The following is an 18,428-nucleotide window of genomic DNA, read 5'->3' on the forward strand; positions in this document are numbered from 1 at the left end:
CTGATTGAGCTGGGAAAGATCCTCCATAGGGCTCTCATCCATCTCATCCTTCTAGCTTTTATTCCAGAAACTGAGATGGGTAAAGATTTTTGGTTTTATTCTTTTGGACTTGAAACCACCAGTAGATTGTATATCTGAAACACATAATCTGAAGCAACTTTGTGCTTGTTGGCAGTTCCACTTTAAGAAACAAAATAATACTTTCTGGCTTTGCAGTAGATTAAAAACATATTACCAATTTCAGACATAGCACAGCTTGGCCACAAAATTCCAGTGACAAGTTCAAGAGAAATACAATATGTACTTAATCATCAAGGCAACCTTACAGATTTCTACTGATTTTTGATTAAGCAAAACAGACAGACAAACACAACAAACATTGTTCTTCCAATCAGAGGCCTCTACTGGAAATCAGTGTTTCTGTATTACACTGGATTTAAAAGGCCCTTATCAAGAGAAAATTCTTATTTCATGAAAGACCCACTGTGCTTATGTTCCACATTGCACTTCACAATTCTTGCCATTTAAATCACAGGCACTTTTAAGACATAGAAGGGCTGTTACTGTGATTTTTTTTCCCCATAATCATTGTTCCTTTGCTTCTAATATAACATCCATTGTAAATACACTCAGTGGGTTGATTTTGCTCTCACTTATAAAGTCCACTTAACCTTTCCAGGTTCCAGGAAAAGTGTTTTGTTTCTCAGTAATGATGCAGGAACATTTCTTAAGAAATCTTCATGGGGAGGGGTTTTTAAAATTTATTTAATTAAGGTTCTACACAGGATAAACATGATAATCAATGACAGCCTGCCCAATCCCTATACTTTATATTAAGGAACATGTTAAGAACCTTGTGTATTAAAGATGAAGAGTTTGAATGTTAGTCCCAGAATCCATTGGGATGTGTGAAAACCCACAGAATCATTTTTTCATTTACATGGAAAACACTATGAAAGTTTGATTCAAATAAATATCTCACTTCTGTATGTCACAAATGCACAAAGGTGATCTTCACCATCATGAAAATAAGTTTCCTATATTGTGAAAATCTATAAAACACTCTTTACATAGTCCCAGAATCTCACCTGCACTACAAAAATGGTTTTTCGCCACATACCTTCTTTTTGTTGGTGGAACAAATGTAGAAATTGTCAATAACAGTGGCAATCCCAGGCTGTAGATTCAACTTTGTGTATAATGTCCCAAAATCTGAAGACCTGAAAGAAATCAAACATCTGTAAGTGCTCTTTTCTAAAGGCTTCAGCATTGAAACTCTGCAAAGAAAACCCCTCTCTGTGCACTAACTGTCCATTTTCAATGCTTCTCTGCTGTCCTTTTGCTCTTTTCAGTGTTCATTAGCTACTAAAAGAAACCCACTACTATGAAGAAAATTAAATTCTAGGTTTGAAAAAAATGGCTAATTCTGTCTGTACTCTGAATTCTCTGCAGTGCTAGTTTGTTTTTGTTCTGTTCAGTGACAGAAGCCTGTCACGTACACCTTTCCATCACCACCCACAAGGTGGAAAAAAGGAGCTATAAAGAGCACAGGCTCATTGGCAAGGACTAACAGCATCTCCTCAGCTATGCAGAAAAAGAAGAGTTGACTTCAGAGCTTGCTGTTGCTTAAGAGAAGAATTTGGCCCAAGATCTGGAAGATTCACATTAGACCTCTAGCAGAATTAGTACTGAATAAAGGTATCCCATCCACTCCTCCAGCTCTTTTTCAGAAGATCACTGAATTTTCAATTAAAAAAAGGAAAGTCAGTACTTGGCCATCAGTATGTCACAGAGACATCTCCATGAATATTTTAAATGTGGGCACTCTGCAGAATTTGTTCCATACTTCTGAAAAGCTGCCAGTGAAAAATGGCATCCGTGCTCTGCAGTTGTATTGCCAATTTCAATTACAAAAAGTACGGACAAATGTTAATATAAAGAAATGTTAGAGAAATTCAAAGCAAGTCACACCCAAATTTAAATCACTTTGGATGAAATCTTGCTTGTTGTGTTTAGGATCAAATTGCACCACATGCCCTCTCCATATTTACAGTTATCCATTTTGCATTTGGAAAGGGACTCAGACACATCTAAGGCACTTGTCCCTTCTTCACCGAGAAGCACACCCTAGGACAGAGAGTTGTTGGTGTGAGAACTCCCACTCTTCACACCCTTTTCTCTCCCTGGAATAACAAGCAGGCCTGAAGGTACCCTGTCCTAACTCTGCATCATTCAAACAATTGGGAGCACTCAAAAGCTCTCATGTCCAAGCGAACCATGACAAGACTGTCCCACCCAGTGTGACACTGCACTGCCTGTGGAGTGATTTCTGCCCTACAGTCCCTTTCTACATTGTTCACTGCTCCCCAGCAAGCTCTGGTGCCTCATGCTCCTCACCCAGGGCAGTCACTGCTGAACTTTGTGTGAGTACAAGAAGACAGAGCAGAGAAGAACCAAATCCCTGGGTGAGTGTGTACACATTGAGAAGTAGCCCACTGCCAGTGGTCTCCTCCAAGCCATAAGAGGCAGGTTATTCCCTGAAGGACTGATGCCCACAGAAGGCCACCATGAGCATCCCACCTATGTCCCAGTGTCACCCAGAATGTCACTGAAGTTGGAGGGCATGTTGTATGAAGCCAGAGGCACCTTCTGTGCTTTCACCAATCCAGCCTTCCACAAGATCCAGGAACTTTCAGCTGCTGCCACGGAGCAGCTTTCTATGTCTTTGACATCAGCAGGCATAGTGGGCAGACAGTGATATGCCTGAAACAGGTCCTAAGGAATACCTAGAAAGGTTCATGTTTACCTTGCTTTTTTTCCTTCTCCACCAGTTTAGTGGAGTATTTATCCAATACTAATTCTGCTAGAGGTCGAACCCAACTGGTCATAACACTATGACACTCAGGCTATCCTCCAGCCTAAAGCTGTGAGTTATAGTGTTATCTGAATAGATTTGATCTGGGATTTTTTACCCCCCACAATGTTGCTTTCTCTGCAGATATACAGCAATGTATTAGAGAATTAACTGAATCATAGCAATTCGATTTTGACAAATAAATGTACATATCAAACACATAAAACTGCAGTGTTCAGCACAGAACTAATTAAAATTCTAAGGGGAATAGGATGGACAGTGCTACACCTAATTTGCCAGTGGTATTTGACAGAAAGAAATTAAAGCAAAGACTTAAAATATCAACTTCAGACAGATGTACTGAAACCATGCAGAACAAGTATGTATAATGAAAACATAACCTAGTCTATTCTCTTTGAGGGAAGAATATCAGGTCAGTGGCTAGCCCAGTAATAACATCCTGAAATAATTCTCTGAACCTTAAAGATGATTCAATTTACTTTGAAGAGGCAGTTCCAGGATTAATACAATGGGACCACTGGAGAGTGACACCATGCGAAGGACACCATGGCAACTCTGTCAATGTGTGAAAAGAGTACAGGCAGGAAGCCCAAAAAAGATAAGCAAGTTCCAAGATAAAAAGTTCTAGTCCAAAACTTTCCCTTCTAATTCTCATGACTTATAGATAGAATGCAAAAAATGAATGAAGTTTTAACAGGATGAGAGCACTAAGTATGGTATTTTCAGACAAATGTAATAAAACTATACAGTCAAAAATTTTATTCAGGTAAAAATTAGCAATCTCAAGGAAAAAAAGAAATCCAGTTCCAGCCTGAGAAAATAGGCAACTGTATGTCCTGAAAAGTGCCTAAACAGGAAAAACATGATTGGAAGAAGATCTATGGATCTATAGAGTAAGAATGTATTCTGACTTCCAAATCTTTTTTACTATAGCTCACACTTATGAGAACCCAGGAATGTCAGCTATTCTTTGAGACATTTATATACAAGAGGACATAGTTCAAGGAGATCATTCAAGGCAGGCACTGTGCAAAATAATTGGTTTTCCAAATCTACTATAATGCAGAGAAAACAGGTCACCTCAACTTTTTCACTTAAGATGTAACTTCGAAGTTCCTGACTGGATATAGAAAGAACTAACATTTTGAAGCATGCAGCTAGAACAGAATATCCTTTAATAGCACTACAAAGCTACAGACAGTTGGGGAAGATGAATTCTATGATCCCAGTGCACGCCTATTACAATATATATTTCAACATTTATTTGTACTTGTACAAAATTAAGGAGAGAAGGAGCCCTTTATGGTTTTAATGGAAAGAGGGTACACATGTACCTGATGAGAAGAGTAAAACTTCCTCCTATACCATGGTTTATTTGAAGTGGCAGCACAACAGCACAACTCCATAAACTGGAGCAAGACGTGCACAGACTGCCTTTGTAAAGAAGGGTCTGACCTGCAGTTCTAAGTGATCTGGACACAGTTAATCAGAGTTTTGGCTTTACGTGAGACATTGCAGGGAAATCTGCAAGCTATACTCAGGCTGCTTCCTGCTGCTGTGTATCCACCTGTGCACTATAGGTTATAGATTACAAGGGTGTTTCTTCATTGAGCAAAACTCAGTGGAGGATTCACAGGATACACATCTTCCAATATGCAGGTGACAGAACCATTGGATGGTGGAACAATATGATTACTCACATACTGATGCAGACATCACACAACCTGAGCCAGACAGTTTGTGGTGTTTTTGAAGCCAGGTACATACTTCTGCTGTAATATGTGTTAGTCTTCTCTCTTTTTTTTGTTTTTTTCCCTTTATGGAAAAAATCAGTTCTCACAGAAAGAACAGCATGTTCAGATAAGAGTCCTCAAAATCATACAATGATATTACAGCACAGACATAATTAGCTCTTTTAGCTTAATATTGTAAGCTCAAAAAAATCGGAGGGAAAACGTCCAAGTGGTAAAGAAATGTATTCTCATGAAATAAAACTCCCAAAGCCCCTAAGCTCTGTGCAAATTAAGGTCTCATCCTCAAAAATGTAAATTTTTTAGATTTGAGGTAAAATAAATCTGTGTCTAACATAATTTGGAACTGTACCTAAACATGGGATCTGGATATCTCCCAACAGAAATTTTGAGAAAGAAGAAATTTAGCAGATACTGAAAGAGACATGAACCAAATGTTTGCCTTTCTGAACTTCACTACCATTATAAAGCTCTCCCCTGTGACTCACACCTATGATTCAACATTGCTCATTGTTAGTTGTTTTTCCAGGTTTTATTTACAAGTAGATATTTAAAAATATATAAGAAAAATTAAAATTTAATATAGTAAAATGTTAATTAAGATTCTTAGAGATCAAAGTTGCATTCCCAAATAAAATGTAATACTCAAAGGACACATCAACTGCAAAAAATGCTTCCTTCCTTTTTTTTTTTTAATTAATTGAAGAGACACAATCAAAAGAGAATGGTTGGAACATTTAACACACATGTTCATCAGATTTCCTCTACTTTTTCTTCTTGAAGACTAACTCAAGATTCATTCTAGTCAAATGAGTCATATTGTATAAGCTCTATTAAGTTAAAATCCTGGAAGACAACAATGAAGAGGTTTCAAATGACTCTTGGACCACTTAACTGGTGAAACTAAAAAAAAGTCTATTTGAAAGAAAAGAATACAAAAGATCTGCTGGTTTAGATAATTGGGAAATTGTTGAAAAAAAGGTTCAATTGAGATGCACATTAGAGAATCAAGGAAGAGTGGATCTGTACATAAAACTCACTCAACTGCTTCCCACTTAATTTTCTCCAGACTCTGTTGCAAATGTTGTCTTCCCACCTTCCCCTCCTTTCAGTCAGCAGAACAGTCCAAGATTTACAGCATGAACTTTTAAAATACAGGATAAATTATTTTAGATTCTTGCTTGGTGACAGACTTACATCTAACAGTAGGATTTCCTTTGTGCTCTGGTTCCTCACCTGAATAATAGAGATAACACTGTTGACTACACCTCAAATGTGTGTAAGGAAAACAGATAACTACAGCAGAGTAATGAAGAACTGGCTGATGGAGTATCTAAAACAGATACATCAGAGGTTCCAGCAACAAATACCAGGACAAGCCTACTGAAAAGGAAGAAACCAGAGGAACATCATTAAAGAAGTGGAAAACTAACTCATCATCTTCACTTAAATAGCACAGAAGCCTTCAAAGGTTTTTACATGTCCAATGTGGAAATTGCAGAGGCTTTGGTTAGCCTCATAAAATCCTTTCAAACAAAACCAAAAGCCTCAAAAGCCCCAAAGCCTTTCTTCAGAGAACAAACATATTGTAACATTGAATTCCAACACCCAATTCATATATTGAGGAATTCATGTGGATGAAAGTTTCTTCAAAGACTGTAGAAGTATAGGACCCCTAGCAATCCAATTAACACCCAGCAATCCAATTAACAGATTAATAATCAGCTATCAGCTTTGCTGGAGTACTTTTTGGAAATACCTCTCTCTCTCTACTTTCCAGAAAATTGAGCCTTTTGGGAATTACACATTTTCCCTCCCAAAACCAAAAATATAGAAATGCTTCTTCCTTAATCCAGTTTTACACTAAAGAATAAATGGCAGAGGCTAGAGGTAACATAAAATATTTTAGCAATTTCATATTTAGGAAATAGAGGGTTTACCTACTTTTCCCAAAACCACTAGAGATTAACATGTCCTGTTTTCACTTATCAATTATTGATATCATATATTGATCACATATCTGATAACACAGATTTTTTAAAAGCTTTTGGTAATGCCTTTTTATTTGTAGTGACCTGTTCTGTAATGCTGTGTACAGGACATGGTGCAACTTTCCATTCATAGTTATAGACTCCTTCCAATAATTACAAGTGTTAATGATTGTAAATTGCTGACCTCAAAAATTCCATGTGGAAAAAAAAATAAAAGAACCCAAAAGACTGCATTTGCATCAAGTGAAGACTCAAGAAGGATCGCATGTTCTAGAATAACATCGCTTTTATTCAAAGCTTTAAACATATCCAATTCAACTGGCCACAGTGGAAGGAAAACCAGTCCTCTGTAGCCAACAATAAAAGCCAGGATTACCATGGCAGGGGACTTTAGGGAGCCAGATGTCTCCTCAGGAGCTCTGGCTGCTAATGTCAGAGTGACGAATAAGACATGACCTTATTTTGCAACGCACACAGCCCGGTCCTCTGACACCACACGGTACCAAGCCTGACTGGGCCCAGACTGGCATGCCAGGCTACAATCTCCTACTCTGATGTTGCAATTATCTTTGAAGAAAATGTTTTTTTCAGGAACTACCCTATCTCAGAGCTGTCTGGACCCAATGCTTCAAACAAGTACAGGAACCATGCATGTTTTCTTATGAGAGAACATGGATGGTGATAAACAGAGCTCTTTGTACAGATGGGGGTGTTACTTGATGGAGATATGTGAATTATACAACATGTATTTATGTACAGTATCATTTCTTCCCTTACTAGTATCTTCTGTCATGCATTTATCAGGTACTGGTTTTGGTTAATTGCTTTATCTGCACAATGAACACAACACTCATGCTCAAACTCCAATAGTTAGCAGCATTGTGTCTTTAGTATCTACTACATATCTTCCTGTGCTGTATTTAAACATTCCCACTCTGCATAGCTCACTGTATACCATAGCAGTTATCTTTTGCAGCCCTTCATTAGTCCTTCAATATAGCATAAACATCCTGCTCATTAGCCTATAATCACTCTGCTTATCAGTTACATTTTCAAGCTCCTCATTACTTTGCTGCACAGCTGCAACAATTAGCTTTTATATTCTACAGGCTGACAAAACATCACATTAGCTTCTATTAGCTGCAGCCATCTCCTACCCTCTCAGAAAGTGTTAGTTTAGGTTAGACACCTATTCTGAAGCTACTGCCTTGGTGCATTAATTCCATCACCAACAACAGCACTTGCTGACAGCACGTCTCGGAAGGTACAGCCTGTAGCCACGCTCGCACTACACAGATCCTTGTGATGAATCCACTCAAGCATGAAACAAGCAGCGTCACAGTGACAAAGCAGACAAGACACCGCCAGCAAGATAGGGTTATGTCTTATTTTTGCAAAAAAGTAAAAGCTCTGGGTTATTTCTTCCTTAGCTTTGCAGCCATGGAAGAGCTGGGGCATGTGCTGGATCACGCTGCCCTTAAGGGGCACTGGGAATTTTTAATTTATTTGGGAGCAAATTAAAAATTCCCCCACAATCAATCCCAGTCATTTGTTCCTGTTAAAAACAAACTTATTGAAACAGTTCACAGTCAAATTAACAGTTTTAAAGTCCTGCACTTGGATCATTTCAGTAATGCTGTTTACAGTTCCTTCCCACAAACAGTTCCAGTGACCTACATGAGAGAGTAAAAAACAAAAATGAAATTGTGGAAAATAGGGAAAGATCAATTTCTTACCACACTTTCATTACTGAATTCGATGTATTGTGTAACCAGCAGTTACTATGCAGGCATTTCTCATAAGAAACAGCCCTGTGTAGATTCAGTTTCAGCAGCTGCAAGTCCAGCACTGCATTAGCAAGGAATGGAGCATTTGAGAGACTTAACTATTTGATTAACTATTCAGTTATTACCTACAAAACAAATTAATATTTCCTACATAATACTAGCTTCCTTACACCTATTTAGGCAACCATCTTTGGAGAAAAAAAAAAAAAACGGTTGGGTTTAGTTTTGGTGGCATATTTTTTGTTTGGGGTTTTTTAGTTTAGGAAAAAGAAGTCTTTGTTGCTAAAATGCAATTTTCCAAAATTATGCTTACTAACCATATTGCCAGAAGTGGAACCATACATATATCACTTCCAGTATGATTTCTCCTTTATGAGTGTTGTGAAGGGAAATAAGCAATTACAAAGGAATCATTTCTTATCTTACATACTTGTGTTCTTTGGGGAAAGGAGATGGTTCAAGAATATTTTCTTGAGGTTTGCAAGGAACATTAAAATTTTCCACCATGGAAAAATGCTAGGCATTTCCCATAGCCCAGGCTTTTTATTTAAACCACTAAACACAGCTGAAATATTTCTGAAACAACTTTATTCTCAGTCAGGCAGCTTCTTGGAAGGCAAGAAACATGTTGGGATATATGAGAGAATTTGGCCTTGTGCTTTCTGACCAGAACAGCAAATTTTCTTGTAATCACTGGATAAAACTGGTTGAAATAGGAACATCTATTAAATTAAAAAAGAACTGATAATAATTTAATAAATTGCATATGCACATTCACATGCAATTATCTATTCCTCTAGCAATGGGCTCTGCCAACTATAACAGTCTTCTACTCACTCTTCAATAAGCACAACTTTTCTTTAACTCCAATTGTAGCAGTTTTAGCTTTTGCTGCTGATGTGCTGATCTCCATTTTATGATTGCTGTAGGGGAGGTGAGAGGGAAAATGAACTATATGGCCAGGTGTAGCACTTTATAAAAAGGTAAATGAAGTCAACTGAAGTTTTGTCAGTAATTTGAGTGTGCTGTTCTTCACCTGAATCCAAATGCTTGGCAAAACTAAGGGAGTAACTGGACATTTTTAAAAAAAAAAATCCTAAACAAGTAAATATAGGAAAATGGACTCTGGAAATGTTATCAGAGACCCACTGTTGCCTGTTGTGAGTTTTCTGGAATGTTTCTCTGAAACTGCAAGTACATATCTGGGATGGAGGCTGGTCAGTGCTCAGATGCAGCTCAAGTTCATACAAGATGTGAGTTCCCATGTGCCCAGTTTCAAAGGAGTGATTATTTCAAGTTACTAAAATTGCGTCAGAACAAAACTTTTACAAGGAATTTTAAAGCATTGTTTTGAATCCCTCTCCTTCAAAAGCAGTCCATGTCAAAACAATCATCTGCCTCACCCATGACTGCCCACAAACGATTGTCATGATGTGTCTGAATCATGAAAGCATTCAGATAGTTAAACAAAATCAGGTTTTCCTAACAGGTTTAAAATCACTGAGTGACTGTGCTGCCTGACCTGGCAGCATGCAGAACGTGATGGGAAGCTGGTAGGAATGGGAGGAGGCGCATCTCAGGTGCTGCATCAATCAGGGGCACCAGGGAATTCAGGTACTCACAACCACTTCAGCAAGGTTTGTTTCTGCTATTTGCTAATCAACCCAACCATAATCCCCTAACAACATTCTACAGTTGCTAAGGGGTTTTATTTACTTATTTATTTATTTTTTTAGAGCTTTCAGCAGCCCAATTTCCCTTACAGTCATTCTCCTGTAACTGCAGTGACACCTGTGGAGGGCTGAGCCCATCAGCTGTAGTTTGGCCTCCTGTTGAACTTGGCAAGCCAGCAGCACATAAAGCCCCAGCAGATGTTTCTGCTTTAATAGCAGCTCTTTCAAACCCTTGGCCAGACATAAATCCAAAATAGATCCAGAAAAGAGACAAGCAGTGCCACCATCATGGCTCTTAAAATTAGGAGGCAGAACTAGCCTTTTCTGCAGGACTCTGAGAGACCATTAGCAGCAGAAGGTGTTGGGAAGTGTTCCCATAAATTATGCTGACAGGTTAAGAGGGCCAGCCACAGCAATTGCAGCACATTTTGCACTGTGTCATGGCTTGCTAGGAAACAGAATCCTAAGACAAATACACACATTTACACAGGAGTTTCCAAACTAAGATCACACTTCATAGCAACAAGTACAGGAAGCAGCCAATTTTATGGCCATTAACACCTCCATATGGATCCATGGTGCTTCCACACCATGTTAATGAACATTCCAAAAATAAAACAGTAAGGCAATGATCCTTGGTAGAAAGGATCTTCTGAACACACGCCTTGCTAGATCTATTTTCTTAAAAGAAAGCTGCACTAAGAGTGTATTTACAGCTGCCACTGTGCTTTATGGGAGAGGAGGTTGATATATACCACGGTGACATGCTAATACATCCATTCACTTGGTGATGACTAACTGCCCCTAACAGAAGCCTGGTCCACTGTAAATTACTGACATGTAATTTCAAATGCAAGTTAAAACAACCCCCACAGAATAAGAAGAGTTCTCAGCACCCAAAATAACTCAAAGCACTGAAGGAGCTGAAAGCTTCAATCACATTCTTGTCTGACTTTAAAGGAGACTAGGAAGAGAAAAAAGTGACCCAGTGTCTAAAAAGGAGGATTTCTGTAGGAATGAAGGTTATTACCTGTTTTCCTGCTTCCCCTATCACCTACTACTCAAGCTCAGATGGAGGTGCCCGTAGCAGATGCAGCTCTGAGGCTGTTGGGGTGTCTGGGCTTTCTCTCTGAGGCTGGGACAGCAGCGGATGGGCTCCTTCCTTACACGAGCCTTGTGGTGTTTGAAGGTCACCAAGAGAACAGCTGCAGATGGAGGGCAGCAAATTTCACAGTGTCCAAGAAGATGGGAAAGAGATCCATGACGACAGCAGCAAGTTTATAGATTAAACAAAAATGTGAGGAGTGGCTGATGTATCAGTAATACATCTTGTGGAGACACAGGCAAACAACAAAATAAAAAACATAAAGCTCAAAAAAGTGAGGTAGAAAGTACTACGCCTGGGAAGAAATAACCCCACACATCAGTATGTACTGGAGGGCAACAGGCTGGAAAGCAGCTTGGCAGAAAAAGCCCTGGAGGTTATGGTGGACATCAAATCAAACCTAAGCCAACAAAGTGCAATTGCATCAAAGGCTGCTTACAGTGTCTCAAGCTGAATCAGGAAGAGCATTTCCAGCAGGCCAAGGGAGGTGAAACCTTCCCACTCAGCAGTGCTGAGGTACAGCTGCAGTGATGTGGTGTAGCATTGTGGCCCCTCAGAAGGAGAGGCACAGACATGCTGGAGTACACCCAGCAAAAAGCCACAGAGGTGATTAGAGACTGGAGCATGTATCACAAAGAGCAAGGCTGAGAGAACTGAAAAGGCTCAGAAGAGACCTTATCAATGTATATAAATAATTGATGTGAGTGTATAAAGATGGAGCCAGACTCTTCTTGGCAGTGCTCAGTGACAAGCTAAGAGGCAATGGACACAAACTGAAATATATCAAACTCTGTTTAAACATAAGAAAATTTTTTCTTTTTCTTTTTTTTCTTTTTTACCGCAGGCTGCCCAGGGACCTTGATGTATCTCCATCCTTAGAGATACTCAAAAGTCAACTGGAAAAGATCTAGATCAATGAGGGCTGGATTCAGTGATGTCAAAGAGCTCCCTTCCAACATCACTTAACTTGTGATTCTGCACTTACTGAAAGTTAAATTACATTATTTGACTTTGCTGAAGATACTGTGCATGAAAAGTAATTTTCTGTAGACAACCAACACAGTTAAAGCATCACCAAGTCATAGGAGGAATTCACTGCATATTTGCTGGGGAATTCACAACTTCACAAACTAAAACCAAAAGCTTTGTTATTTTACTTTATGTTCAGCAGAACTGAATTAAGCTTGGAGTGTGCTTGTTCCAAAGAAGTTCCTAACTGGCAGCACTGTGGATTAAGCCAACAAAAGAAACCTTCACATTTTCTGATAAGAAAAGTGCTTACAACACAGAGCTTGCATAATCTTCGGATGTGAAGTCTGAAATTATAGCTGTATCCCAAACTCTACATTTGAAGTGGCACAAAAGCATTTTATCTAAATGTCATTTTGCAGTCATATAGTTCAGTCTTATTCAACTGCCCAAAGCAGTCAAGCTAAAATAAAGAGAAAGAACCAGATTTGCCCAAGGAAAGCTTTTTTTATCCTTTTCTGCTGTTGTTGGTTCCACTCTAAGTGCCCACTTTGGGGAATTTAACCTATGGAAGCTTTGGCAAACCTTTTGGCGTATGCGGTCAAGACTACAAGTTCACAGGGAAAGTTAAGCATGACACAACTACTCTACAAATAAATGTACAGATTCCAAATTCTAGCCTCTAGTCCCACCAAACATGTTTTATTAAATATCTTTTACACATTACTTGGAAACCAGCTTGATTTTACACCAGTGAATTAAAACCCAACATGGCAGCATTTGGGAAGAGACCAAGAAACATTTACTGTTCTTATTTCCAAATCATTTCCACTTCAGGGCAGTTTTTTCAAAGAAATTCCAGCTATCATTGAGAAAAGCGACAGTAAGGTGGTCAGAAGGAGTCAATGCCTACTGCCCTACATTTGTGGAATAACCCATGGAAAACCACAGAGTGCTATCTGCTCTCCTTCTCATAAAATCATAGAATCATTTAGGTTGGAAAGGACCTCTAAGATTATTAACCCAGCACTGCCAAATTCACCATGTGAGATACATTTATGTATATAAATGTGTATAAAATTAAGTGTAATATAAATATGTGTAAATTTATATGTAAATGTATCTTGAATGCAGACTGGATCAGACTATATCTCCAGGTATTGTTTTCTTTTTACTGAAACAAACTCTCATTATAATCATACATATATATCTTAAAGACACATATAATTCCTTGATTGCTGAATCACCTGAAGTGCTTTATCATACAGGCATTTTATATTTTTTCTGATTTTTAATATTCTTGCTAATAACAATGAGATATTCAAGTCACAATTTTGTTGTTTTTATATATTTGCTTAGTAGGTAAAGGGAATTTCTTTCTTCCAGAGCCATCTGTCTAACTTTAGACTGTGTCCTACTATTAAAGTGGGAGACTGGCTCTATTTAACATTACCATTTATTAACCTATGTCTAACATCTAACCCCGTAGAAAAAGTTCTACAGAAAATTAAGGGAAATGAAAGATAGTGACACATTTTTGGGGCATGCTAAAAAATGCCAAAATCTTTCAGCATACTGAAAGAAAAAAATTACCTAACTTTTGAGCATGTATTTGCCAAATGTGTCATCAGTGAATGCAATACTTGAAATAAATAATTTTTAATGCCTGCAAATTGCCCTCCATGCATTACCAATACTAAAACATTATAATTCTTAAATTAAGCTTAATCATCTTACTTCTTTTAGTTACTTAAATGTGTTCAGTACACATTTATGTTTAGTTACTTAAAAAGCTGAGACCACTTTAACATAATAGATTTTTGCTATTTCTAATTTTCAGAAGTAATAAACTGCAGAATACTTTCTCCTACAGGAGACAACCATATTTCCAGGTCACATGTAATGGTTGTTCATCATTAGCTACTATTCCAAGGATACCAAAATGGACATCATGCACATATATTTTCCCAGATACACTTTTGTCATGTTCTGATCTCTCCTCTTTATTAAGAATTTGCTAGTAAAACTGATTGATAGGTAGTCTTATTGTACGAGGACAATGTGTCATTCAACTCTTTGACCTTGTCTTTACAGTACCAGTCAAGTGTCTTTGAAATTTGTTTACTTCAGGATTTACAAGAGCATTAAAGACAGGATGTCAGCACATCTCGAGTTTGAAAAGATCTTATAATAATAATAAATGAATTTGGACAGTAGGGTCACCTGTAATGTACTTTAAGAAAGAGACACAAATTTCATTCTTCCACTTTATAGTTAAAGACAAGTAAAACCATTAAACTACGGTTTTTTTATTGGTTTGGTTTTGTTTCTTTGGACTGAGGAACATTATGTTTTGAGACCAAGACAGGCCACATTACATGAGATGAAGACAGATGCAAAATAGTTTCCAAAAACAGTTCCAGAACCTAAAAAGCTTTTTCTTAGCTCTCACTGAGCAAGCTCTGGGCAAGCGTGAAAAGCAGCCTCAAAGCTGGTTTGCTCTTTCATCATGATGTACAATGTATAGAACTGAATTTTTCTATCACTAACATGAGCCAGCACTTCTGCACTTCAGAGTCACAAAAAGGAGTGTGATGGAGGATGGAAATATTTTCAAGTGCTAATGCTTTCCTTTCTTCATTAGCATTATTACATTAAAAAATTGCATACGGCAATATTTTTCTTTTGTGTTTCCTAAATATTTGCATTGATGCATAACTGCATAATTGTCTCAGAAAGAGAAGTGATCTTTTGTTCCAATTTAGAGCCAAGTCCAAAGTTGTGGCTTCGACATCTGCATGGGCCACTCACTTAAGAGTTGAACTTGATGATCCTTTTGTCCCCCTTCCAAGGGGAGAATAAGAATAAGAATATATTATAAGAATATTCTGTGTGTGAATATAGTTGCACTGTCTTTATTTACCTGCTTGGAAATTCATCTCTTCTACTGCACGAGATTAGTAAGAATAATACAAAATATGTTAATCAGATGACCCATCAAATCCCACAGAAATTGTCCTCTATATAAGTACTGTGTCTCCAGGAACTGACTAATCTAGCATAACAAGGAACAGTCACATCACGTCCCTATTTGCATTGGCCACATATGGGCTATCAGCAACTATGTGTGGATAGCATTTTGATTAGCACTTACAGCTGATAATTATTTTCTTTGTTGTAGTTTTTGGATCTGTCTCAGATTCTTCTAATATTTTGCCTATTTTACATAGATAAATAAAGATGCATTCAAAACAACTGAGCTTCAGATGTTTCATATTGCCCCAAATATTACCAAAGGTCAGAGAAACTTTTGGATTTGTCTCAATAAAACATTAAAATTGAACTAACTGATACTTGCAGCCTCTAAGACACTAAAGGATGTAAATTTGAAGGGTATTACCATACAATCAAAGGAAGTTGTAAACGACTATAAAAAGAAGTAAAATAAGAAGTAGCTTTGAGTCACTTATTCTGTTAAAAATGCAAATTATAAGTAAGGGGTATTAGCTGATGATTGATAAGAAACTTCAAGTGATCCCAAATCTTTAAGTCATTCACGCTGATATTCAAAATGTAATTACTTTCAAACCACACAGTAGAGTTGGATTAATGGAACAAATACTTTAGAAGTAATCCATGAGTCATGCCTACTTATTATTATGAGGTTTGGATTACTTTTCATTTCAGCTCTGTGCCTTTACTAAATAACAACAATAAGTAACACCACATTCAGACTCTCACATCTTTACACACATACTGTCAAGTATAAAAGGAAAGAAAAGAAGAACGTTTATGTAAGATTTTTTATGAAATGTCTTAAAGAAAATACAGATTGGGTTATGTATATAGTAGGTAGATTTTCCAGGCTTTCGTTTTATGCTGTGTGATTGTCTCTTCAAATCTTTAGGAACAGATTTGGGGGAAAAAATACCTTGTCTTTCTTAGTAAATGTGTCAAAAGGAAAAGAATGTGGGCAGGAATTATTTCTGCTGTTCCTCAATCCCTTGAGCAGCAGACACACAAAGGCAGAGTATAATGCAATAGGAAGAGAGAAGCACCTTCCATGCTTGTAGTGAATAAGCAATACTGCAAGGCATACAATTACTAGAGATGTATGTGACTTCATCATTAGAAGACCTAAGGAAGGAAATATGATCTGCTATCCTCTGCTGCCCACCCTACCCCTACTTCCACTTCAAAGTCTATGAGCAGGAAAGCAAAATTTGCCTTTGGAGATGGCTGACCTTTAGTAACTGCATTCCAATTATTATCACAGCACTAATTGCACATACAATCTTTCTTTTCTACCTATTTTTCTTTGCCATCCCCATGACAATAGCATTGTTTTTTGCTACTTTTTCTTCCTATTTCATTCTTATCTCTTGGTAGTGATTACACAAGGCTCAATGTGTAGCAGAGAAAGGAGAGAGAAATGTATTAGTCCTTACTTTGAAAACTGGACATGCTAGGCACAGTTTTAATCTAAATTGCCAGTACAGCATCACTAACAGTACTGATAGCAATGTCAGGCATCTTGGACAAAGTCGAGAAGGCCTATTTGCATTTGCCTTGGAATTTTCTATTATCTTCTCTTTCAGCCTAAGAACACTTGGTGTCAATTTACTGTCCTGTCTCAGAAAAGAGAAGAAAAAATCCTTAAATATCAAGTATTATGTCTGCAGGCAACTGGCTCCAAAAAATGTTAAATAAGGGGCTCTCAGAATATTTCAAATATCACTATACACTGCCAATTGAAAACAAGACACCTGCAATGCAGTTCCACAGCTCAGCTGTGAAGCACTGGCCCATGGGCTTGCAGACCTCACTCGCCACTCTCACCATCCTAGTTTCCATTATAACTGAGAAAAGGTGAAACTGAGAATGGTGAAATAATTTGCATTTCCTGAAAAGGGTAAATATTCTGCAAAGATGTATAAAGGAAGGGAAGAGATGCTAGGAGCCAGAAAACAATTCATGCTTTAAGACCCCCTTTAAAAAAGCACCTACATAAGTAAATCACTTGGAATCAAGCTCTGTGACTTTTATGTATATGAACACTAAATTAATCTCAATACAGCAATATATCACAGAACACTGTTATTATGTTATTCAGACAAATTACTGTTTACAAAGTATCAATGATAGTTGCTTCAGAATATTTGTAAAGTAATTTTTGACCTGTATCTTGTCCAGCATAAAATGAAATGTGTCCTTATGCCCTGTCGAAGATAAATTTAATTTTGCCTGATCAACTTGAGACTTGGAGAACCAGAGTTCTGCCTTGAGCATTTGTGATTATAAATTCTGACTGCCATCCTCAAGAATTCTCTAATGCATAGTTAAAAATCTATTGATTTGGAAAATCCTTTTGCCATTTGCTGAAGTCTATTTGTAGAAGATGAACAAAAGACATGTCTAGACAGGACTGAAATAAATTAATTCTCAAATATGAGCTAATATTCACAGAAAACAATATTCTGTTGCTTGACTCAAGCAGAAGAAGAGACTCAATTAGGCATGTGGCTTCTTTGATGTCCTGTATCCCAGCACAAGACCTGGCTCCCCAGCCTGCTGCCATATGCTTCCTGTTTGAAACCAAATTCTACTGCAATCTCAAAGACATTCAAATACAGAGAAGACTTCTGAGGGAAATTTAACTGCCACAATCTTCCTCTGGGTTGCACCTTCTCTGATTCCATGATGGTATTGGCTTGGCAGTTAATCCTTACTGTGGGAGTAATGTTACCATACTGTCTGTCAAATTGCATCCACAGAACAAAACAATGCCAGCTCCTCACCTCAGAATAAATACCTGCAGACAGAAGCAGAGGACCCACACTGGGTCCAGTCTGCCCCTAGAGAACAACAATCAGTTTAGAAACAAAGTGATATGAAAAATGGAATTGGGTCTACATGCCATGAAATACATGGTAACAATTCCTATCAGGGCTGATTCTGTTTATATGCCACACTGAAACTGAAATACACCCAGGAGTTTGGAAGAACTTGCAGAAGACAAGACCTAATGAGAGCTGCCCTTCTCAGTTGTGGAGGTTTTTCACAGGAGCCAGAGCTCCTGGTCACCTTGTGCTCATGAGGAAAACCACTTGCTCATCAACAAGTAAATATTCCAGCATTATCCTTCCATATCTCTGCCACTATCCCTGCTGATGCAGAACAACAACACTTTCTAACTTAACAATTCATTCTTTAAAGAGTCCTTCATAATGCAAATGTTAATTCCCTACTGCCCTTCACTACAGACAAGCATTTAGAA

At 37.8% G+C, this 18,428-nt stretch overlaps 1 protein-coding gene across 7 annotated transcripts in view; it reads right to left on the reverse strand.

The window, feature by feature from the left end:
- Positions 1-18,428, reverse strand: part of SORCS2 (sortilin related VPS10 domain containing receptor 2) — a 538,682-nt gene that overhangs the window by 230,141 nt on the left and 290,113 nt on the right. For all 7 annotated transcript variants that reach the window (XM_064711730.1, XM_064711728.1, XM_064711726.1 and 4 more), the window contains exon 3: positions 1,121-1,220. In XM_064711730.1, coding sequence (XP_064567800.1) covers positions 1,121-1,220 — 100 coding nt within the window. The remainder of the gene's footprint in view (positions 1-1,120; positions 1,221-18,428) is intronic.

The sequence above is a fragment of the Zonotrichia leucophrys genome, chromosome 4, assembly GCF_028769735.1.
Source record: "Zonotrichia leucophrys gambelii isolate GWCS_2022_RI chromosome 4, RI_Zleu_2.0, whole genome shotgun sequence".
NCBI classification, from domain to species: Eukaryota; Metazoa; Chordata; class Aves; order Passeriformes; family Passerellidae; genus Zonotrichia; species Zonotrichia leucophrys.